Source organism: Neofelis nebulosa, chromosome 9 (assembly GCF_028018385.1).
Source record: "Neofelis nebulosa isolate mNeoNeb1 chromosome 9, mNeoNeb1.pri, whole genome shotgun sequence".
Lineage (NCBI taxonomy): Eukaryota > Metazoa > Chordata > Mammalia > Carnivora > Felidae > Neofelis > Neofelis nebulosa.
Genome location: NC_080790.1, coordinates 140,110,669 through 140,133,092, shown reverse-complemented (window position 1 = coordinate 140,133,092; position 22,424 = coordinate 140,110,669). Strand labels below are relative to the sequence as shown.

General features: G+C 66.3%; 2 protein-coding genes across 4 annotated transcripts in view; one reads left to right on the top strand and one right to left on the bottom strand.

Moving 5' to 3' along the window:
* MTG2 (mitochondrial ribosome associated GTPase 2) overlaps nucleotides 1-22,424 on the bottom strand; it is a 243,062-nt gene that overhangs the window by 116,658 nt on the left and 103,980 nt on the right. The window lies entirely within an intron of this gene.
* Nucleotides 1-22,424, top strand: part of LAMA5 (laminin subunit alpha 5) — a 51,332-nt gene that overhangs the window by 22,352 nt on the left and 6,556 nt on the right. The window contains 48 exon segments of the mRNA XM_058686136.1: nucleotides 36-98; nucleotides 3,985-4,125; nucleotides 4,209-4,346; nucleotides 4,443-4,577; nucleotides 4,663-4,797; nucleotides 4,872-5,009; nucleotides 5,488-5,540; nucleotides 5,780-5,885; nucleotides 6,002-6,054; nucleotides 6,144-6,249; nucleotides 6,572-6,671; nucleotides 6,774-6,930; nucleotides 7,066-7,204; nucleotides 7,552-7,694; nucleotides 7,772-7,878; nucleotides 7,980-8,133; nucleotides 8,665-8,825; nucleotides 8,927-9,035; nucleotides 10,209-10,306; nucleotides 10,388-10,589; nucleotides 10,677-10,803; nucleotides 11,391-11,530; nucleotides 12,188-12,303; nucleotides 12,458-12,669; nucleotides 13,019-13,223; nucleotides 13,418-13,562; nucleotides 13,776-13,916; nucleotides 14,059-14,220; nucleotides 14,431-14,532; nucleotides 14,637-14,720; nucleotides 15,378-15,608; nucleotides 16,086-16,199; nucleotides 16,442-16,569; nucleotides 16,771-16,851; nucleotides 16,977-17,191; nucleotides 17,373-17,473; nucleotides 17,562-17,742; nucleotides 17,830-17,979; nucleotides 18,515-18,666; nucleotides 18,735-18,845; nucleotides 19,029-19,140; nucleotides 19,792-19,962; nucleotides 20,142-20,338; nucleotides 20,453-20,569; nucleotides 20,708-20,862; nucleotides 21,151-21,292; nucleotides 21,382-21,484; nucleotides 22,074-22,184. Coding sequence (XP_058542119.1) covers nucleotides 36-98; nucleotides 3,985-4,125; nucleotides 4,209-4,346; nucleotides 4,443-4,577; nucleotides 4,663-4,797; nucleotides 4,872-5,009; nucleotides 5,488-5,540; nucleotides 5,780-5,885; nucleotides 6,002-6,054; nucleotides 6,144-6,249; nucleotides 6,572-6,671; nucleotides 6,774-6,930; nucleotides 7,066-7,204; nucleotides 7,552-7,694; nucleotides 7,772-7,878; nucleotides 7,980-8,133; nucleotides 8,665-8,825; nucleotides 8,927-9,035; nucleotides 10,209-10,306; nucleotides 10,388-10,589; nucleotides 10,677-10,803; nucleotides 11,391-11,530; nucleotides 12,188-12,303; nucleotides 12,458-12,669; nucleotides 13,019-13,223; nucleotides 13,418-13,562; nucleotides 13,776-13,916; nucleotides 14,059-14,220; nucleotides 14,431-14,532; nucleotides 14,637-14,720; nucleotides 15,378-15,608; nucleotides 16,086-16,199; nucleotides 16,442-16,569; nucleotides 16,771-16,851; nucleotides 16,977-17,191; nucleotides 17,373-17,473; nucleotides 17,562-17,742; nucleotides 17,830-17,979; nucleotides 18,515-18,666; nucleotides 18,735-18,845; nucleotides 19,029-19,140; nucleotides 19,792-19,962; nucleotides 20,142-20,338; nucleotides 20,453-20,569; nucleotides 20,708-20,862; nucleotides 21,151-21,292; nucleotides 21,382-21,484; nucleotides 22,074-22,184 — 6,444 coding nt within the window.

The window sequence follows — 22,424 nt, the reverse complement described above, 5'->3', positions numbered from 1 at the left end:
CCGACCTGGCTGACGCGCAGCGTCTCCCCCCTCAGCGGCGTCGTCCTCCTCCCCCAACCACACCGGGGAACAGGTGCTGCCAGCCGGACAGATCGTGAGTAAGTGTCGCCCGAGGTCCCCGTCCTGCCCTGGGCTCCGCTAGAGCAGTGGGGCGGGGGGAGCCCCGTGAAGGACCCCACGGGAGGGGGAGGGTTCACTGTGCTCACCTTACTTTTGGTTCTTGTGTATTTTTTAAGTTTATTTTGAGAGACAGAGTGGAGCAGAGGAGGGGCAGAGAGAGGGGGAGAGGATCCAAGCAGGCTCCACGTGGTCATTGCTGAGAGCCTGACCTGGGACTTGAACCCACGAACTGTGAGATCGTGACCTGAGATGGACTCAGAGGTCAGACACTTAACTGACCGAGCCACCCAGGTGCCCTTTGGTTCTTGTATTTTTATGCAAATAATGCATATTCGTGCTAAAAAAACCAAAAAAACAAAAAAACCCTCCGGAAGGATGGGTAAGGATAAAGCCGGAAAAAAAAGATATCCGAGATTGCGCCATTTACAAATAAGCCCTCTTCCTACAGCCAGGACCTCCCTGTGTGCCTGCACACTTCTGCAGACAGCCACGTGTACATGAGCTTTGTAACTGTGTTTCCACCCGCTGTGGCCACTGTGGCCCTGCAGACGTGTCCCTTCGTGTTCCGTGTCATCCCAACAGATGTAGCGTTTACTTCACTCCCAGTTGTTAGAAATTTAGGTTCTTTCCAATTAAAAAAAAACGCTACGGTAAACATCCCTGTAGCTAAAACTTTCCATCAATTCTCAATCATTTCTGCAGAACAATTTCCTAGAAGGTTCTGAGTCACTAGACATGCATGTTCAGGGACATTTTTGGCGGCACGTTGCCAAACCGCTCTCTGAAACGAAGTAGTGTCCAGTGTAGTCACGTTAGCGGCATCAGCGGATGCTGAGGGCACCACCGCAGCGACGCAAGCTGCTTGCGACCGTCAGCCCAGCGGGCAGGACGCTCACCTGTCAGAGACCGCCTCCCCCTTGTCTTTCTGGAATCAGGTGCGCCTTTCAGCAGATGGTGTGTCCCAGTCTGATGGGCAGGCGTTCTTCTTCCGTAACGGCATCCACGTTGCTGGCGGGGCTGAGCTCTCTGCGCGCTCAGCAAACGACGCGTGGCTCACGTGCCGGTGCCCCCACCGGCAGGGTCCTCTGCCTTGTGTCTTGGGGACTCTTCTCTCCTGTGCTGCCGTTGTAACCCTCCAGTGGTTCTGTCGACACTTGCGTCTGACTCAGTCGTAGGGAGGTGGTGCGCCCTAAACTCACTTATTCTTGTGTCTCTTCTTTACATTTAAATGTCTGTTCTTCGTCAGTGGCGTAAACAGCGGTCAACAGACTTCTTCCGGAAAGGGCCGGACAGGGCCTGCCTTTGATTTTGAGGGCCAGATGTCCTGTCGCGGCTCGTGAGCCCCGCTGTCGTGTGCCATAGCTGGAAAGCGGTGTGGACTGTGTGAACGTGAATGGGCCTGGCTGTGTTCCAATAAAGCTTTATTTGCAAAGCAGGCAGGGGAGCCAAGCCCTTGGACTGCAGTTTGCTGAGCCCCAGCATAACTCCCAAAAGCCCTCCGGTCCCTGTGGCCCGGGGTTGGCGCTCCACGACGGCCATGCTGGTGGGGTGTCCAGGGCAGTCTGCTCCTTGTCCAAGGAATTCCGTTGTGTCTTTCCTAAATTTTTTTTTAACGTTTATTTATTATTGAGAAAGAGAGAGAGCGTGAGACGGGGGAAGGGCAGAGAGAGAGGGAGACACAGAATCCGAAGCTTGCTCCAGGCTCCGAGCTGTCGGCACAGAGCCCGACGCGGGGCTCGAACTCACAGGGTGTGAGATCATGAGCTGAGCCGAAGTCGGACGCTTCACCGACTGAGTCACCCAGGCGCCCCTATTGTGTCTTTCCTAACGCAGACCTTTGTGTCTGTATCTGTCGGGGAGACTGGTTGAGGGTTTTCTTGGTGTTTTTCTTTGGTGTGTGTGCCATCTGGTTTTCATTTTGTAATTCATTTTGTAGAATACTTGGGAAATGACCCTCGCTTGGGCGGTTTAAAAATCACGGGAATTACCCATTTCTTAAAAGTTTGATGGGACTTCTGAGGCCACGGGCCCTGACACCTGTTGTTTACTGGAAGTCTTCGACTGTGGTTCTCGTTCCTCCCGTGGTTTTGTATCTGTTGATTTCCTGCCTCAGCCTAAGTCCATTCTGGTCGTTGATGTTTCTTAGCAAATTGCCTATGTCTTTTGGTTTTGTTTTGTTTTTTATTAAAGAGGTTTTAAGTTTCCTTTTTTTGAGACAGACTGAGCAGGGGAGGGGCAGAGAGAGACAGAGGGAAAGAGAATCCCAAGCACGATCAGCACTGTCAGGATAGACCTGAGCCAAAATCGAGAGTTGGATGCTTAACCGACTGAGCCACCCAGGTGCCCCTGGATTTTAAAACGTAGTGGTACAGAGCCACACACAGCGGTCTGTCATGATTTCTACCTTCCCTTTCGTTTCTCTCGTTGTCTGTTTTCATTTCCTTTCTTTTCCTTTCTTCCTCTCCTGGAAGTTTGCTTAATATACTGGCGTTTCCAAAACACAGCTTAAGATTCCACCTATGAGACCTGCTGGAGCTTCTCTCTTTGTAGTTTGGGGGAGAGATTTTGTTTCCTAGTATTGAAAACCTTGAATTAAAATCTTTAATTCCTTCTACTTCTTTTTAAAAAAAATCGAAGCGTAGTTAACGTTCAACATCCGGGAGTTTCAGGTGGACACCGTCTTCGTTTGATATTTGCACATATTGCGAGACGATGACCACGGTAAGCGTGCTTAGCGTCTTGTCGCTACGCAATTACAGAATTACTTTTTCCTCATGATGAGACCTTTTCAGATCTTTTAGCAAATTTCCAGTATGCCATCCAGCACAGTGAACGGCACATCACAGCCCCACAGCTTTCCCATTTTTACACCTGGAAGCTTATACCTTTGGACGCCTTCACACCTTTCTCCCGCCCCTGGCCCGGCAGCCGCCAACGTGTTCTCCGTACCCGTGAGCTTGGTTTTTGGTTTCTGTTCTAGATTCCGCATATAAGTGAGATCACACGGTATCTTGGTCTTTTTACTTTCTTTTGTGCTGTTACTGTTTGAATCGCTTGTTGAATTTATTATTTTCATTCTGTCTTAGTTACAGCAACGTGTGAAGCATTGGGTCTCGACCAGGGGTGGTTTTGATTCACGGGGACGCGTCTAGGGCGGCCGTTGCGACGACTGCGCGGTGCCAGTGGCACTTGGTTTCTCTTCAGGACCCAAACGGAGGCCTCTGAGTTTTATCTTGTGAAAGGAGACGTGGCCGGCAGGGACGTGGCCTCAGTCGGGGCTCCTGTTCTTGGCTGTGTCCTCTTTCCTCCCGCGGGGTCTTTCCTTCCCGCGTCTGGCCAGATTGGGCAACAGAACGTGTTTTGGTTTTGCATGGTTTGTGTTTCCTTCTCGGGGGGTCACAAGTTCCGTTTTTGTCTCCTCATCTGGCCCGGGGTCACCCTTCCATTTCTGACAAATATCAAACCGTTATCTTCTACAAGCGACAAGAATTAAATAGTATTTATGACCTCTTCTCAGGCAAAGTTGAGACGTTTGGCTCACTTTTCTTCCTTCTCTCCAACCCATGGAGTTATTTATAAAGACTACAATGTTCTCTATGATTCTGTTTGTACGTTTTCTCTGGTGGGGCGAATGCCTGCGGTTGACTTAGCTGTGTTAGCAACGACTAATTACCCGGACTACAGCCGTCCTGATCTCCTTGCTTGCAGTTTTCCAGAAACGTGGGCTTTGCCTTCTTGGGATTTTTGTCCTTTCGTTCTTGTGTGAGCGCATGAGGCGTAAGGAGAGTTTGCGGAGAGAAGAGGTTTTCCGGCGGGGAGGGCTGGGGTCTGCGAGGCGCCTGAGACTCCCCTCTCACCCCCCAGACTGTGACTGCAGCGCCGCCGGGACCCAGGGCAACGCCTGCCGGAAGGACCCGCGGGTGGGACGCTGCGTGTGCAAACCCGCCTTCCAGGGCGTCCACTGCGAGCTCTGCGCCCCGGGGTTCTACGGCCCGAGCTGCCAGCGTGAGTGTGGCCCCGTGTCTGTCCTCGTGCGGCCCCCGGAGCCTGCGCCCTCTCTGACTGAGTGCGGCCACCCCTCCCTGCAGCCTGCCGGTGCTCCAGCCCCGGAGCGGTGGGAGGGGACTGCGACCCTGACTCAGGCCAGTGCGCGTGCCGGGCGGGCTTCGAGGGGGCCGCGTGTGACCGCTGCGCCCCGGGATACTTCCACTTTCCTCTCTGCCAGCGTGAGCGAGGCCAGCCCAGCGGGCACGGGGGTGTGTGGGGCCCAGGGTGTGGCCTGCCCGGCTCAGGGGGCCCCCATGTGCTCCTTCCCTCTATAGTGTGTGGCTGCAGCCCCGTGGGGACTCTGCCCGAGGGCTGTGATGAGGCCGGCCGCTGCCCGTGCCGGCCAGGGTTCGACGGCCCTCGCTGTGACCGCTGCAGCCCGGGCCACCATGGCTACCCCGACTGCCACGGTGAGCGGAGGGCCAGGGCGGGGCCCCGGGTGGAGCGGGAGGGCCACCCACAGGCGCCCCGGGCCTAACCCCGTGTCACCTGCAGCCTGCACCTGCGACCCCCGGGGTGCCCTGGACCAGCTCTGCGGGGCAGGGGGCGTGTGCCTCTGTCGCCCCGGCTACACGGGCGCTACCTGCCAGGAATGCAGCCCCGGCTTCCACGGCTTCCCCCACTGTGCCCGTGAGTGTCCTCGCGGGGGGAGGGTGGGCGGCCATGTCCCTCCTGCCCGCCCACACCCTGCCTTTCTCACCCAGCCTGCCGCTGCTCCGCCGAGGGCTCCCTGCACGCGGCCTGTGACCCCCGGAGCGGGCAGTGCAGCTGCCGGCCCCACGTGACGGGGCTGCGATGTGACGCCTGCGTGCCCGGCGCCTACAACTTCCCCTCCTGTGAAGGTGAGGCCGGCGCGGGGTGCGTGGTCCGTGTAGCTGCCAACTTCGTTCCTGTGTGCCCACGCCCGTCCACGCGCTGTGTGTGCTCACGCGTGCGTTCGTGTGGCCGTTCACGCACTGTGCTCTCGTGGGGGCCCGCGTGCCACGTATGTGCGTCTGTGGGCCTCGTAAGCGCGCGCACACGTTTTCACGTGATTGTTCTCGGGAGCGCGTGTTCCCTCGCCGTGTTCACGTGCTCTGTGCGCCTACAGCGTGTGTCCACACGTTTGCACATGTTCCCTGTGGCGGGGGAGGGCACGTGCCTTTGTAGCCGAGGGAACCAGAGCACAGAGGCACCCTGCACGTGTTTGCACGCCTGTTCCCATTAGTGGGAGGCACGTGTGCTGGCTCCCACGGAGCCGTGGGTCCTGGCCGGGCCCGGGGAAGCCCTCGGCCCTGAGTCAGTGACTGAGAAGTGACCAGAGCCCGTGTCTCCCCACAGCTGGGTCCTGCCACCCTGCCGGCCTGGCCCCGGCCGATCACACCCGTCCTGAGGTGAGCCCAGGTCAGCCCTCAGTGGAGTTCAGCCTGTCACCTCCAGGGAGACCATCGCTTCCCCTGCTGCCCTGTCGCCTTGGCAACCTCAGGGCCCGTTTGTTCCCTTGGCTGGGCCTCAGTCTGCATCCCAGGGACATGCCTGAGATGGGGCAGGGACGGGGCATGCCCGAGATGGGGCAGGGTTTCGGGTAGAAGGGCAGGGACCCATTCCGACCCTCAGTCTCATCTTCTCCCAGGCACAGGCCCCTTGTACGTGCCGGGCTCATGTGGAGGGGCCGAGCTGCGATCGCTGTAAACCCGGGTTCTGGGGGCTGAGTCCCAGCAACCCCGAGGGCTGCACCCGTGAGTCTGGGGGTGGGTGGGTGTCGGAGTGCTGGGGAGGCTCTGGGGCACAGGAGCGGTGTAGGGAGGCGAGTGCTAGCCCCGCAGGGTCCAGGCCCGCTCTGCCTCTCCCCTAGGCTGCAGCTGTGATCCCCGGGGCACGCTGGGTGGAGTCGCCGAATGCCGGCCGGTGAGTCTGGGGGCCGAGGTGCCCGGGGGCTGTGGGGCAGGCGCGTCCCGACCCTCCCTGCTCGGTCTCACCTTTTCGCCCGGCCACAGGGCGACGGCCAGTGCTCCTGCAAGCCTCACGTGTGTGGCCAGGCCTGCGCAGCGTGCCGGGACGGCTTCTTCGGGCTGGACCGAGCTGACTACTTTGGCTGCCGCAGTGAGTGACTGCGTCCCACGGGGAGGGCCTGGCTGTCGTGCGGGCACTCGTCGGGCAGCCTCCGAAAGCCTGGCCAGGCCTGTGCTGGGCACGGGGGCCGCCCTCTCTCTCCCGTGCCCCTGGCAGACGTCACTAGTCGGCCCCAGGGTCTCGTCACTGTCCGGAGCCCCAGGCGGCCCCTGCGGGTCGTGGGAGTGGGCTTTGTGGCCCCGTTGCTCTCTGCAGATAGTAGACCGAGCCCCAGGGGCCCAGGCCCGGGGTGGGAAAAGCGCCACGGCCGGCTGGGGGTGGGCGGCTCTGACCTGGCTCCCTCCTGTCGCAGGCTGCCGGTGTGACGTCGGCGGTGCGCTGGGACAGGGCTGTGACCCGCGGACGGGCGCCTGCCGGTGCCGCCCCAACACCCAGGGCCTCACCTGTGCCGAGTGGGTGCCCCACCCGGGGGGCTGGAGGGCAGGGGGCCGGAGAGGCAGCTCGTCCGGTAGGGGCCCCGGGGGACTGCCCTTGACCGCCCCTGTCGTGGCCAGGCCGGCGCGAGACCACTACCTCCCTGACCTACACGACCTACGCCTGGAGCTGGAGGAGGCGGCCACGCCCGAGGGCCGCACCGCACGCTTCGGCTTCAACCCCCTCGAGTTCGAGAGCTTCGGCTGGAGGGGCTACGCGCAAATGTCGCCCATCCAGGTGGGTGGGGAGCTGCCCGGCCCAGGTCTCAGCGTCGAGTCCCCACTGTGGCTGGCAGACGGGGCGGGCGGGGGACCAGGCTGGGAATGGCCAGGGAGGGGCGACCCCGACTCTCCGTGCCCCCGCTCCCCCCAGCCCAGGATCGTGGTGAGGCTGAACGTGACCTCCCCTGACCTCTTCCGGCTCATCTTCCGGTTCGTCAACCGCGGGCCCAGCACTGTGAGCGGGCGAGTCTCTGTGCAGGAGGAGGGCAAGTTTGCCACCTGCACCAACTGTGAGTGCCTGGGGGCCTCTCGCCGCCTGTCCCGCTGCCCGCCCCGCCCCGGCCCCGCTGCCCTCTCCACCCCAGCCCCGCTGCCCGCCCCGCCCCTGCTGCCCGCCCCGCCCCAGTCCCGCTGCCTGCACCACCCCAGCCCTGCTGCCCACTCCGCTGCCCCCCGCCGCCCTAGTCCCACCCAGCCCCGCCCCAGCTGCTCCTGCCCCACCCCCTACCCTCCCACTTCTGCCCCAGCCCCACTGGGGGCCCATGTGTGGGTGGGGGGCCGGCCTGTGCCCTGGGGGAGCTGCAGCCCGTGGTGGCCCATGGGCTGAGACTAGGAGTCTCACGGTCCACGTCCCCAGGTACGGAGCAGAGCCAGCCTGTCACCTTCCCACCCAGCACGGAGCCTGCCTTTGTCACCGTGCCCCAGAGGGGCTTTGGGGAGCCCTTTGTGCTGAACCCCGGCGCCTGGGCCCTGCTCGTGGAGGCTGAGGGGGTGCTCCTGGTGAGGCGGGGGCTGAGTGGGGTGGATCAGGGCCCGCGGACGGGGCCCTAGTACCTACCTCTCCCCCCGCCCGCCAGGACTATGTGGTCCTTCTACCCAGCACCTACTACGAGGCGGCCCTCCTGCAGCTGCGGGTGACCGAGGCCTGCACGTTCCGGCCTGCTGAGCAGCGCTCCAGGGAGAAGTGAGGGCCGGCCTGGTGGGGGTGGAGGCCTGACCCTCACTGTGCCCACTGCGTGTCCCTGCTGACGGCATTCTGTGTCCCCCACCCTCCCCCCAACCCAGCTGCCTCCTCTACACGCACCTGCCTCTGGATGGCTTCCCCTCAGCTGCAGGAACCGAGGCCCTGTGTCGCCGTGACAACAGCTTGCCCTGGCCGTGCCCCACGGAGCAGCTCAGCCCTTCGCACCCGCCCCTGGCCGCCTGCCTGGGCAGTGACGTGCGTGTCCCTGGGACCCCACAGAGGGGCAGGCAGGGTCAAGATCTGGGGAAGGCGTGCCCTTGGCTGGAGGTTGGGGGAGGGAGGGCCCGTGCCGCGGTGACGGCACACAGGTGCAGGCAAGGACACAGGTTTGACGTCGGGAGTCAGAACAGCCTTGGAGCCTCATTTGTAAATGGGGTGTCGCTGACCCCTCCCCCCCCCCCCCAGTTTATCGCGAGGAGGCAGAGAGTCATTTGTTCTCTCTGAAGACCCGGGCTGGGCCTCCGGGCAGTAAGCACTCAGCAGCACTGAGGCCAAGAGGCCTTGGGAAGGCAGGGGAGGCTTGGAGTGAGCAGAGGTTGGAGGCCAAGTGGCCATGGGGGTGTCCTGGGAGGAGTGCCCCGGGCAAGGACAGCAGGTGCAGACTCAGACCTGGGGGGGGGGGGTGGGAGGCTGTGGGGGGGAGGTGGTAAGGGCTGTGCCCAGGGAGTGCACGGGGTCTCGTTCTGCCGGTGGGGCCTCTGATCACTCTGTCCCCCCCACTCCCAGGTGGACGTTCAGCTTCAGGTGGCTGTGCCACAGCCGGGCCGCTACGTCCTGGTGGTGGAGTATGCCAATGAGGACGCCCGCCAGGAGGTGGGCGTAGGCGTGCACGTCCCGCGGCGGGCCCCTCAGCAGGGGGCACTCCCTTTGCACCCCTGCCTCTATAGGTCTGTGGGAGTGGGAGAGGATTCGGGTCTGGGGGGGACGCATGGGAGGGCTTGGGCCCTGGGGCTGCCCCACCCGCTGACCACCCCGCCCCCGTCCCCAGCACCCTGTGCCGGGGCGCCGCCCTGGACACGCAGCACCACCTCGCGGTCTTCCACCTGGACACGGAGGCCAGCGTCCGGCTCACGGCCAAGCAGGCACGCTTCTTCCTGGTGAGGCCCTGACCCCTGACCTGCATGGGCCCCAGGGCCCCCCTGTGGCTTCCGGCCTTTCGGAAGATTTCAGACGGCATAGAAGTAGAAGAGTGTGGGGAGCCCAGGGGCCCAGCAGCCGCCCCACCGTCAGTGCGCGCACGGCTCGTGGGGAGGGAGTGCGTGGGGGATTGGAGAGGAGGAGAAAGTGACTATGTTAACAAAAAAACGCCTCCTGGTATAATTTGCAAGAACATCGCGGTGTGAAGGGGTCTGTTCGGCGGGGTCGTTGGCTCCTGGTCGTCCTCCGTGCTCTGAGAACGAGGACGACGTTGCCGCGACACGGGCCCCTGCACCTGCCTGGGCACGAAGCATCGTGCCGTGCTAACGTCGCGGACGCCCAGGAGCGAGCGGAGACGTGCCCTCGATAAAGCTCAGGGCGGGTGACGCTCGCTCTCACAAGACCAGTGTTACGTTTCCCGCCTTTTAAAAAATAGATCTACTCCTGCACGTGCTGTTATAAAAGCGTCGCATGTCGGGAAAGACTCACAAAGGGAGAGGGAGCCCCGTGGCTGCCCGCCGCACCCCCTCCGTGCGCTTTCTGGGGCTGGTGTGTTTCACGCGTGTTGCTGAAGACACGGCCGCAGGGCTCCCGCCCGACCAGCTGACGTCAGGGGGCCTGCGTCTCTGCTCAGCCCTGTGGTGGGGACCCAGAGCTGCCTCGCGTGCACAGCCCAGCGTGGCTCTCCCTCACCCCCCACACCCAGGCCGGGAAGCAGCACGCCCCCCCCCCCCGACGCCCCTCGGCCCCCGTGGCCACCCCCCCGGCACTGAGCGCGCCATCTCATCAGTGCGTTCTGGAGCTTTGTTACCGGAATCTCACGGGGCAGGTGTCCCCGCCTCCGCTGTGGGGTTTCCTGGGCAGCTTTGGTGTCTCGCGTTACTGTCGCTGGAGCCGAGGGGGGAGGTCGCGGTCGAGGAGCCGCAGAGAGTGACAGGATGGGTGGCGGAGGGGAGACAGGAGGGTGGCCCCGAGGAGAGCTGAGAAGGGCTCTGGTCTAGACGCTGCAGTCGAGGGCCAGTGTTCGTGCAGCCAGAGGAACCGGGGGCTAGGCGCGGAGAGCGGGACGCGGGGCCCACGCGGGGTGTGGGAGGGCCCCACGCGCACGTCCACGCCTGGCCCTCTGTCCACAGCACGGCGTCACCCTGGTGCCCGCGGAGACATTCAGCTTGGAGCTCGTGGAGCCCCGGGTCCGCTGTGTCAGCAGCCACGGTGCCTTCGAGCCCAGCAGGTGGCGGGGCCGGGAGGGGCCGGGACCGCTGGCGGGGCACGCCGGCCGGCCCGCAGGGACTCACTCCCGCGCCCCCTCCAGTGCCGCCTGCCTGCCGTCGCGCTTCCCGAAGCCGCCCCAGCCCGTCATCCTGCGGGACTGCCGCGTGCTGCCGCTGCCTCCCGGCCTCCCCCTGGCCCGCTCGCAGGACTTTGTGCCCGGCGCGCTCCCGCCAGGGCCCCAGCCTCGGCCCTCCACTGCCGTGGACCCCGACGTGGAGCCCACCCTGCTGCGCCACCCCCAGGTGAGGGCCCAGGCCGGGAGGACTCCACCCTCCAGCCCGGCTCGCACTCCTACCCCCGCGCCCGCTCAGCGCAGCCTCTCCCTGCAGGGGACTGTGGTCTTCACCACCCACGTGCCCGCGCTGGGCCGCTACGCCTTCCTGCTGCATGGCTACCAGCCGGCGCACCCCACCTTCACCGTGGAGGTCCTCGTCAGCGGGGGCCGAGTCTGGCAGGGTGAGTGGCTGGGGCGGGCCGTGGGGGCGGACCCCCGGACGAGGAGCCAGCCCGTCGGGGGTCTCCTCGCACGGCCCCTCGTGTGGTCATCGCGAGGTGCGGACGTCGCGAGAGCTGTCGGCTCTCAGAGGAGGGGCCCAGGGCCCAGGGCAGGCGGCAGCCCCAGCCTCCGGGCCCCCTTCCCGGATTCGCTCGATTCCCTTCCAGAGTCGGGGCTCGCCCTGTCACGTAGGCGGGTAATCCAGGTTTCACCGCGGGACACGTGTCGACGGCACCTGTGTTCTCACACGTGTGTCTGCTTCGTTTTTGCTCGGCCGAGCTCGGGACCCGTGCCTAGCGGGCCTCTGTGTGTGGCCACACCCGATTCACGTAACGCGAGCGGGCCCAGCCGGAGAGGCCTGACGCACGGTCACATGTCTGCCTTGTGCATTGCAGATGCACGCCCCTCGGTGGGCAGGGCGCTGTCCCGTGGCCATCTCTTCCTCCCTGGTAGCTCCGGGAGCGACCCCGGAATGAGGCCACGGGGCCACGGCCGGTCTGTGGGGCGTGGAGGGTGTGCGCCGACCTGTCTTTTCATCCCCCTCCAGGCCACGCCAACGCCAGCTTCTGCCCACACGGCTATGGCTGCCGCACCCTGGTGGTGTGTGAGGGCCAGGCCGTCCTGGATGTGACCGACAGCGAGCTCACCGTGACCGTGCGTGTGCCCGAGGGCCGGTGGCTCTGGCTGGTGAGTCCCGAGGACGCCATGTCTGCACGCAGATGTCTTGGGGCCCGACGTGGGGCTAGCGTCTCCGGGTATGGATGTCCTGAACGCGTCACACCATCGGTCACCTCAGGCAGGGTGTGTCCATCTGCGTGGCCCAGCCCCACGCCAGGTGCCAGGGAGAGCGGGCTCCACGGACCTCCGGGCCAGGCTGTGAGGCTGGTGGAGGGGGGAGGGTATCTAAGAGCCAAGATGTTGCCTGCTATCCCCCTGGAGCCCCGCTGGTCAGGGTGGCCTTCTCGGAGGAGGAGGCCTAGAGGGACGGAGAGGGAGGGCAAAGGCATGTCTGGCAGACAAGGATGGGAGGGGGGCACCAAGAGGCTGGACGCTTCTTTATCGCTGAGCATCACAACCCCAAGCGTCCATTAGGCTCCAGAAGCCGACCTCCCTTCTGAGCAGCCCACTGGGCACCCAACACCTGCCAGCCTTGCTGGGGCCCGGGGTTGGGTGTGGTGCGGCCATTGCCATCTTAGCTGCCTGGCTGGACCCTGGCCGGTCCCAGGGACCCCCCCCCCCCCACCCCCCTTCGTGATGTGCTGCTTCCGGCAGGCTCTGGTCTGCTTCCCCAGCCTGGGTCCTCCCCTGGGCCCACGGGAAGGTGACCAGGCTTTGGTGCTCTAGGAGTACGTGCTGGTGGTCCCCGAGGAGGCCTACAGCTCCGGCTACCTCCGAGAGGAGCCCCTGGACAAATCCTACGACTTCATCAGCCAGTGTGCCAGCCAGGGACACCACATCAGGTGGACTGGGCTGGGGCCGGGGCGGGGCTGGAGGCGGGGCTCCGGGGTGGGGCGGGGCGGTGGGTGGGGCTGGGGGCAGGGCTCCGGGGTGGGGCGGGGCTGGGGGCGGGGCTCTGGATGGGGACTGGGCCTCACCACCTCATTCTCACCCCAGCCCCGGCAGCTCGTCCCAGTTCTGTCGCGATGCAGCCTCCTCTCTCTCTCTCTTCTATAACAACGGGGCTCGGCCTTGTGGCTGCCATGAAATGGGAGCCACGGGCCCCACATGTGAGCCCTTTGGGGGCCAGTGTCCCTGCCGTGCCCATGTCATCGGCCGTGACTGCTCCCGTTGTGCCACTGGCTACTGGGGCTTCCCCAGCTGCAGGCGTGAGTAATTCAGTCCCCGGGGGTGCCGGCGAAGGAAGGTCCTAATCCCAAGGAGGTTTCCCAGTGGAAGGAAGTGTGGGTACGGTGGCCAGGAGAAAGTTCTGGAGCTCTGCTGCCCCGTCTGTAGGACCTCAGGCAGCCCGTGGCTTGGCTGTGAGACAGGGTCCAGGGACCGGACAGCGATTCTGGGCAACTGACCGCACATCAGAGGAGCTGCCTGGGCCAGGCGGCCTGGAGCTTGGCGAAACCGGGCCGGGGTGGGGTGGGGTGGGGTGGGGTGTCCTCGGGCCCGGACCCCCGGCGTCTGATGGGGCAGAGGGTTCACCACGCCCGTGCCCGTGCTCTGCAGCCTGTGACTGCCGAGGCCGCCTGTGTGATGAGCTCACCGGCCGCTGTGTCTGCCCGCCTCGCACCGTCCCGCCCGACTGCATCGTCTGTCAGCCCCAGACCTTTGGCTGCCACCCCCTGGTTGGCTGTGAGGAGTGTAACTGCTCGGGGCCTGGTGTCCAGGAGCTCACGGATCCCACCTGTGACATGGACAGTGGCCAGTGCAAGTGAGCTGGGTAGTGGGGCTGTCACCATGGCCCGGGGTCGGTCCTGGGTCAGGGATGGCATTGCCACTGAGAGCACCTCCCCCCAGGTCTGGAGAGGGGGGTTACACCTTGGGGATCCGCTGCCTTGGGGGCCACCTGTGGTCTCAGTAAGCGTGGAGGGGAGGCCCGGCCAGCGTCTGAACTTCCTCTGGCAGGTGCAGACCCAATGTGGCCGGGCGCCGCTGTGACACCTGTGCCCCTGGCTTCCACGGCTACCCCAGTTGTCGCCCCTGTGACTGCCATGAAGCGGGTTCCACGCCCGGCGTGTGCGACCCCCTCACGGGCCAGTGCTACTGCAAGGTGAGGGGCCGGGGGGGGGGCCTAGGTGGCCTCCACGGCCTGATACCCCACCTCCTGTGTTGCCTCAGCCGCTGAAACTCCTCCTCTGGGGGCCCTGGGGGCTTCCCGGCCGATTCTGGGGACTCAGCCCGTCAGCGAGCGGGTGACAGCGAGCCAGGGTGGTTGAGCCCACAGCACGTGGCCGACCGACCTGCCCTGTCCACCCGCCCCCAGGAGAACGTGCAGGGCCTGAGGTGTGACCAGTGCCGCCTGGGGACCTTCTTCCTGGACGCTGCCAACCCAAAAGGCTGCACCCGCTGCTTCTGCTTCGGGGCCACCGAGCGCTGCGGGAGCTCGGCCCACACCCGCCGGGAGGTGTGCAGTCAGCAGGACCTGGACTGGGGCAGGGCCGCCTCCCAGAGGGGACACGTGACCCCCAACCGGCAGGCCCCGGGTGCGGGACGGGCCCCGTGGCACGTGAGGGTGCTCACCCCGCGCCCCACCTGTGTGCCCACAGCTTGTGGACATGGAGGGCTGGACGCTGGCGAGCAGCGACCGGCAGGTGGTGCCTCACGAGCTGCGGGCGGCCTCGGAGCTGCTCTACGCCGACCTGCGGCTCGGGGCCGAGGCCTTCCCTGAGCTGTACTGGCAGGCCCCACCCTCCTACCTGGGGGACAAGGTGAGCGAGCGAGGCCGGCCCTGGGGACGGCACTGTGAGGGTGTCCAGGAACCCCCTGGAGGCTGGGGGAGGACAGCAGTGAGGTGCCCACGTCCAGGGCGGGATAGGGGCTCTGTGAGGGTGCCCGGGGCCCAGCCCAGCCCCGTTCCTGGTGACCTTGCGCCCGCGGTCAGGGTCTGGCCGGGTCACGTCTCTGTGCCCTGCCTCCAGGTGTCATCCTATGGCGGCACCCTCCGCTACGAACTTCACTCGGAGACCCAGCGGGGAGACGTGTTCATCCCCACGGAAAGCAGGCCGGACGTAGTGCTGCAGGTAGCCGGACGGGGCGGGTGCGGCTGCGCGGGTTGGCGGGCCCCGCCGAGCGGGACGGCGGGCAGCCCGGCTGCCGGCCCTCATCTGCCCGCGCGCCTCCCCAGGGCAACCAGATGAGCATCATGTTCCTGGAGCCGGCGTACCCGGCGCCCGGCCACGTCCACCGCGGGCAGCCACAGCTGGTGGAGGTGAGCAGAGCTGGTCCGGGCACCCGGGGCCGTCCTGGATCCTGGCACGGCCCAGGGGAGCCCAGGGGGCCTGAGGCTGCCGTGCCCGCTCTCCGGGACAGAAAACGGGGCCTGGGAGCGGGAGCTCGGCCCCTCCCCCGCGCACATCGCCACCCGCTGCTCTGGCCGCCCGTGCCCGTGGCGCTCCCGGCCGCCTGCCGGCCCGCGGGGCCCTGACCCCCAACGGCCGGGCAGCTGCTGGGGCGCCCGGCGGCCCTGCGGGTCCAACTGCCTTTTGCCCCGGCCTCCCCGTGTCTACCTCGGGAGCAGCGGCTCTCCTCCCAGCTCGTGGCCTGTCTGGGTCTCTATCTAAGGTGTCTTCGGGTGAACGGAAATTCAGATGTTTAACGGATTCAGAGTTCTTGATTTTTCACGTGTGGTTAGCGTTTTCGTGTCTCGTTCACGTGTCAGTCTCTGGAATCAGAAAGCGCTCACCTGCGTTTTGTTCTAAAATTCAAAGCATCTCCTCCGTGTGTTTGAACCTTTACCACGTCTGGAGGTGGTGTCTGTGCTCCGTGGGAGGTGGGGGGCCGGGGGCCGGTCCCCCCACGGGTGGTTGGGCTGTTCCGGCCCCGAAGTCACCCGTCCTGCCCCGCTGAGCACCGTCACGGCCCGCAGGGGAACTTCCGGCACACGGAGACCCACAGCGCCGTGTCCCGCGAGGAGCTCATGATGGTACTGGCGGGCCTGGAGGAGCTGCACATTCGCGCTCTCTTCTCCCAGACCTCCTCGGCCGTCTCCCTGCGCAGGGTGGCGCTGGAGGTGGCCGGCGAGGCGGGCGGGGGCCCTCCAGCCAGCAACGTGGAGTCGTGCATGTGCCCTGCCAACTACCTTGGGGATTCCTGCCAGGTGAGGTGGGGGCAGGCGGCCCCGTTCCGTCTCCCCGTTCACCTCCTGCCCGCCGGCTGATCTGTCTGCCCCTCCCCTGTCACCCGTGTCCCTGCCCGGCCCTCCGTACACACGGCCGCGCCGTATCCCTTCACTGCCTGGTCCGCCTGCGTCCGCGGGCCCACCCCGGCGTCGCCGCGTCCCACACCTGCCCGCCCTCCTCCCCTTCACGCATTCGTCCACCTGCTTGTCTGTCCGAGGGGTTCGTCACTGAGCGCCCGCCCGGTCAGAAGAGGCATCTGGAGGAGAGAGAGGCGGCCCAGCCCACACTGGGGGGCTGCTCACCGGAGTCAGGGCGTCCGTATGCCTTTGGGGATCTGACTTCATGTCTCCAGCCGGTCAGGGCCAGGATTCCTGAGGGCCTGAGAGCATGGTCCCTCGTCTGCGCTCTGGGGCTGGCTCTGCTTCCTTTCCTGAGCACTGTGCCTCTGCCCCCAGGAGTGTGCCCCCGGCTATTACCGGGACGTCAAAGGTCTCTTCTTGGGTCGCTGTGTCCCCTGTCAGTGCCACGGCCACTCAGACCGCTGCCTCCCCGGCTCGGGCATCTGCGAGGTGAGTAGGGCCCAGCAGAGGCCGGGGGCAGCCCACCGAGACACAGACTCGGGGAGACCAGGGCCCTTGGGTCAGCGGTTGTGGCCACACTGGGGTGCGGGTGGAGGGAGGTGTCCTGGGCGGGGCACCGGCTGGCCTTGGGCACAGAGTCCCTGGCACGGCTGGCGGGAGGGCTGATCAGACCCTGCTGCGAGGAGCAGGGCCTGTGTCGTCAGCGCCCCCACCTGTGCCTTCCGCCCCAGGGCTGCCAGCACAACACCGAGGGCGACCGCTGCGAGCACTGCCAGGCTGGCTTTGTTCGCAGTGGGTCCGAGGACCCGACGGCCCCCTGTGTCAGCTGCCCCTGCCCCCTCGCCGTGCCTTCCAACAAGTAAGCTGGGCCAGCCGGTCCAGGGTCCCCCAAAGGGCGGCTGGTGGCCACGCTCCCTTACAGCCCAGTGTGGAAGGTCACCATCCCCTACCCGCTTGGGTCAGGACTGCCCTCTGGAGGCCGGGACAGCTGAGGTGGGCTTTCCGGGTGGGGGCCCCTGGTGGGTGTACCGCTGTACCAAGACCATCTCCGCCCGCACAGCTTCGCGGTGGGCTGCGTCCTGCGAGGTGGCCGCACACAGTGTCTCTGCAAACCCGGCTATGCGGGCGCCTCCTGCGAGCGGTGAGCTAGCTGGGCGTGGGGGCGGGGGCTGTGGGGGGCGCACGCGGGAGTCGGCATGTGTATGGGTGGGCGTGCGTGCGGGTGGGCGGAGGGACACAGGCCGCTCACCTTGCCACCGTCCCCAGGTGCGCGCCGGGCTTCTTCGGGAACCCCATGGTGCTGGGCAGCTCATGCCAGCCGTGCGACTGCAGTGGCAACGGTGACCCCAACCTGCTCTTCAGCGACTGCGACCCCCTGACGGGCGCCTGCCGCGGCTGCCTGCGCCACACCGCCGGGCCCCGCTGCGAGAGCTGCGCCCCCGGCTTCTACGGCAATGCCCTGCTGCCCGGCAACTGCACCCGTAGGCGTGGGGGCCGTGGGGGAGGGCGGGGGGCGGCGAGCAGGCCGCCGCGGGGGCCGCCGCGGGATGGAGGAGGGGGGCGGCCGGGCGGAGTGAGGGGCTCAGGTCTGAGTGCGGCGGCGAGGAGGAGCCCGGTGAGGGAGGGGGCTTCAGGGCTCTTGCCGCGTCACCCCTTCGGCAGGGTGTGACTGCTCCCCGTGCGGGACGGAGACCTGTGACCCCCACAGCGGGCACTGTGTGTGCAAGCCAGGCGTGACAGGCCCGCGCTGTGACCGCTGTCAGGTAGGGCTGCCCGGGGAGCGGGGCCTGCGCTGGGGGCGGGGCCTGCGGCTGGGGGGCCCCCCCGCCGTCAAGGTGGTCTGTGCCGCAGGAAGGACACTTCGGCTTCCAGAGCTGTGGGGGCTGCCGCCCGTGTGCCTGCGGACCAGCCGCGGAGGGCTCTGAGTGCCACCCCCAGAGTGGGCAGTGCCACTGCCGGCCAGGGGCGGGAGGGCCCCAGTGCCGTGAGTGCGCCCCGGGCCACTGGGGGCGCCCCGAGCAGGGCTGCAGGCGTGAGTACCGGGGAGCCGTGGGGTGGCCGGCCCCCAACCCCCCCCCCCAACCTTCTGCCAGCGCTCACCCCGCCCCTCCGTACCTAGGCTGCCGGTGCCAGGGGGGCCACTGTGACCTGCACACCGGCCGCTGCACGTGCCCCCCCGGGCTCAGCGGGGAGCGCTGTGACACCTGCAGTCACCAGCACCAGGTGCCGGTGCCCGACGGGCCTGGGGACCGCGGCGTCCACTGCGAAGGTGTGCCCCGTGCTCTGGCCCTGCTCTGCCAGCCACGCCCGTCCCCGCCTCCTCCCAGGTCTGCCTGTGGGCGTGTGGGTCCCAGCCCCTCGTGACCTGGCAGTCCCTGTGCTAACTTCAACTTCCAGAGAAACGCTGTGACCCCAACTCCCTCTCAGTTTTCCAAGGGGTCCCTGAACTTCATGCTGACCCACTGCTTCCTTCTGGTCCCCAAGTCCTGGACTCCCCAACCGGTCCTTAGCACCCCTGGACCCACCCTGACCTTCTACCCGCTTCCTGGCACCTGCCCGGTTCCCTGCTGACTTTCTGAGTCCGTGCCGACCTTTCGGTTGATCCTGTGATCCCCGTGCTCGCCTCTGACCCTTACTAAGCACGTCACTTTCAGCGTAGCTCAACATTCCTGCGTCAGTTCTGTGATCCTTGGCTGACCTGTCCCTACCACACCATTCCCCCCGATTCCTTCCCTGGCCCCACGCCAACCCCCGACCCCATACTGACTCCCCCTCCACCCCGCCCTCGCCCGTGCTGCCTGCAGTGTGTGACCACTGTGTGGTGCTGCTCCTGGACGACCTCGAGCAGGCCGGCGCCCTCCTCCCTGCCATCCGGGAGCAGTTGCACGGAATCACCGCCAGCTCGGTGGCCTGGGCCCGGCTGCACAGGCTGAATGGCTCCATCACTGACCTGAAGGTACATGTCAGTCTGGCCCCCCAGCCTGTCCTCCCAGGGCGCAGGTTCTCACCTTCTCTCCTCCCCAGAGCCAGCTCCGGAGTCCGCCGGGCCCCCGCCATGAGACCGCACAGCAGCTGGAGGCCCTGGAACGACAGAGCTCAGGCCTCGGACGGGACACGCAGAGGCTGGACGGCCAGGCAGGACCCTGGGGAACGCCTGCGGGGAGGCCCCTCTCCCAACGCTCCCGGGGATGCTCCTCCCCTGGAACACCCCTTCCCACAGCGGCCTGGACCTCCGGAGGTCCTCTCCCAGGGCCCCCGACTGTCTGCTCTCACCCCTGATGCTCCGTGCCGGGTTCTGACGGGACGCTGTGTCCACAGGCCACAAGAGCCCTAGCCCGGGCTAGCCAGCTGCTGGACGGCACTGAGGCCTCGCTGGGCCAGGCGCAGACACTGCTGGCATCCATCAGGGCTGTGGACCGCATCCTGAGTGGTAGGGGCGAACCCAGCTGGGCAGGGGATGGCGGGCAAGCAGAATGGTGCTCAGGGTCCGAGCCGGAAGTGCTGCCTCCAGGGGGCTTGGTGCCGAAGAGCCCCGCAGGGTTGGCTGTGTCCACGGGGAGATGGTGCCGTGCCTGAGTGGGCCGCAGGGCAGAGCAGGGGGCAGGAGGGGATGCAGGTGTGGCCGGAGAGGAGCGGGCAGGCGGATGCTGTGGGGCGTGCCCCCGCCCTCTCTGGGGATACCATGCCCCCATGCCCCCTTCTGGCGGTGGCCCATTCCCTGGAAAAACTTACGAACAGATCAGTCACCGCAAGAAGGGACTGGGGGGCGCAGGCCTGGCCCAGGGGTCAGGGAGGAGGGGAGATTTCAGCCCACTGCTGTCCTGGAGCAGGAGCTGGCCAGGCAAGGAAGCCGAGGGGATGGGCTGAGCAGATGGGCGGCAGGGTTTGGGGTGGGGGTGAGGAGGTCGGGCGGCCCAGCAGCCGAGCACAGCCGTGGCTTGGAGCCAGGGTCTTTCGACTTCATCCAGGGCGTTTCCGGGTCATGTGCTGGTGCCCTGAGCGTGCTCAGGCGGGGTCTAGTGGGCAGAGGTCGGCCTGGGCCGCGGGCTGGCCTTGACAGCCCCCACCCCTGCCCCTGTAGAGCTTGAGTCCCAGACAGACCACCTGTTCCCGGCCAACGTCTCAGCCCCGTCGGGTGAGCTCGTGCGCCGGACACTGGCCGAGGTGGAGCGACTGCTTGGGGAGATGCGGGCCCGAGACCTGGGCGCCCCGAGAGCAGCAGCTGAGGCTGAGCTGGACAAAGCCCGGAGACGTGAGTGGTGTGGGTCCCAGAGAAGGAGGGATGGGGAGGGACTGGTCCGGGAGCCCCAGGGGGGGATGGTCAGCCCAGAATGGCTGAGATGGGCTTGAGATGGGGCATCAGGGACTGGGCGGGACCAGGGCCTCGGGAGTTCCGCCTGCACCCCCATCCCTGTGTGGGGTCTTGGCCAGTGCTGGCCCGCGTACAGGAACGACTGACCAGCCGCTGGGAGGGGAACCGGGCACTGGCCGAGCGCACCCGAGACCAGCTGGCCCGGCACGAGGCCGGCCTCATGGACCTTCGAGGGGCCCTGAACCGGGCGGTGGGCACCATTCGGGAGGCGGAGGAACTCAACAGCCAAAACCAGGAGCGCTTGGAGGAGGTCCTGGTGAGGGGCCCTCCTCTCCTTCCCTCTCCCACGCACCTTCCTGCCCTGCAAGCTCCTTGTTACGTTGTCCCATCTTTTTGTCCCCGTTACCCTCTCCTTCCCTGTGGCCTCCAGCAACGGAAGCAGGAGCTGTCCAAGGACAATGCCACTCTGAGTGCCACCCTGCAGGCGGCCCGCAACATCCTGGCCCAGCTCTCGGAGCGCCTGCACGGCATGGACCAGGCCCGGGAGGTGAGTGCCACTCCTGGGGGCACCCAGGCAGGTCCGGGTGGGGCTTTGCGTGTAGGACGCGCCTCCGGGTTCCCACATCAGGTGAGAGCGAGTAGGGGGTCGGGTTGAAGGTCCCATTTAGCCCTCCCCACCCCCCAGGAGTACGAGCACCTGGCCGCAAACCTGGACGGGGCCCGGACCCCGCTGCTGGAGAAGATGCGGGCCTTCTCCCCGGCGAGCAGCAAGGTGGAACTGGTGGAGGCTGCCGAGGCGCACGCGCGGCAGCTGGACCAGCTGGCCCTCAACCTGACCAGGTGCGAGGCCCGAGAAGTGCCAGGTCCTCTCTGGGACACGGCGGGTCTGGGAGGGCTCTTGGAGAGGCTGCTGTTGCCCACAAGGTCTGGGCAGAAGCCCTGACCCCAGCTGGCCATAAGCTTACAAGGAGGGCACACCTGGCAGGGAGCAGGGAAGGGATGAAGCGTGGGGGGCTGGAGGGGGCGGGCGGGCGGGCGGGCCTGGCAGCTGCGATGGCAGGAGGGAGGGCCCGAGGATGTCTGGGTCCCCCGGCCGCACCGCCAGTGTCCCTCTCCCGCCCCCCACAGCATCATCCAAGGAGTCAACCGGGACCGTTTCATCCAGCGGGCCATCGAGGCCGCTAACGCCTACGGCAGCATCCTCCAAGCTGTGCAGGCCGCGGAGGGCGCTGCTGGCCAGGCGCTGCAGGAGGCGAGCCGCACGTGGGCGGTGAGGCCCCGCCCCTCCCCGCAGGAGCCCCCCCCCGCCCCGGCTCCCGCCAGGCAGGGGTGACCCGGGTCCCGTCCCCGTGTGTGCAGACGGTGGTGCGGCAGGGCCTGGAGCCCCGAGCCCGGCAGCTGTTGGCCAACAGCAGCGCCCTGGTGGAGGCCGTCCTCCGGGAGGAGCAGAGGTTGGGCCGTGGTGAGTGCTCGGGGGGGGGGGGGGGGGGGGGGGGGGCGGGGGGACGGGGGCAGGCCCTTTGTGCCCGCTCACGTTTGGGGAGGGGAGTCGTAGGTGATGGCGTGAGGAGGGGGAGGGCTGCCTGTGGGGGAATCCCGGTCACCGTCCGCGTGCTGCCCTGGCAGCCATGCAGAGGGCCACCACTCCCCTGACCTTGTAACGGGCCCGGGAAGGGTCTTTGCTACTGTCCCGATTTGGGGGCCGTGTGCACAGCAGCCTGTGGCATGAAAAAAGGTGGCAGGAACGCTCCCTCTGCTGCCAGAACCTCGGGGTGTGCGCAGCCCACAGGCGGTGGCCCAGCTCTTCCGAGCTTCCGTTATCTTATGTATGAGATGGGGAGAATTACGCCTGCGGAGGGACCGGGTGGCTGCCAGGAGCCCATCACTCCAGCACCTGCCCAAGCTGGGGGCCCTCGTGCCCAGATGTCCCCGTCTGTGTGCATGTCGGCCCGGGTCCATCCTTGCTGGTCGGGCCAGCAGAGAGGGCTGGGCCTGCCTGCCAGGAGTGGGGGAGGAGGGGCTCCCGGGGCTGAGGCTGCCTTCCGCCACAGCGCGGGCTACCCTCCAGGGCACCGGGACCCCGCTCCGAGATGCCCAGGCCAAGAAGGAGCAGCTGGCAGCCCGAGTCCGGGAGGTACAGGCCATGTTGGCCATGGACACAGGTAGGTTGGTCTCCGTCTGGCCTCACCTTCCGCTTGTCCTGGGGTGAACAGACCCCTCCCCCACACGGGGGTCGTGCTGGTCCGTGCTCCCCAGTGGGCTCTGACGGGGGACGTGTTTACACTCGGGTAGCCCCAGCCCTGGGACCCTGCCTCTGGGGCAGGGTGGCTGCATGGGGAGTGTGTAGTGGGGACATTTCACCCCCAGGGGTTTGGGGCATTGGGCAAGGACCTGGCTCCCGG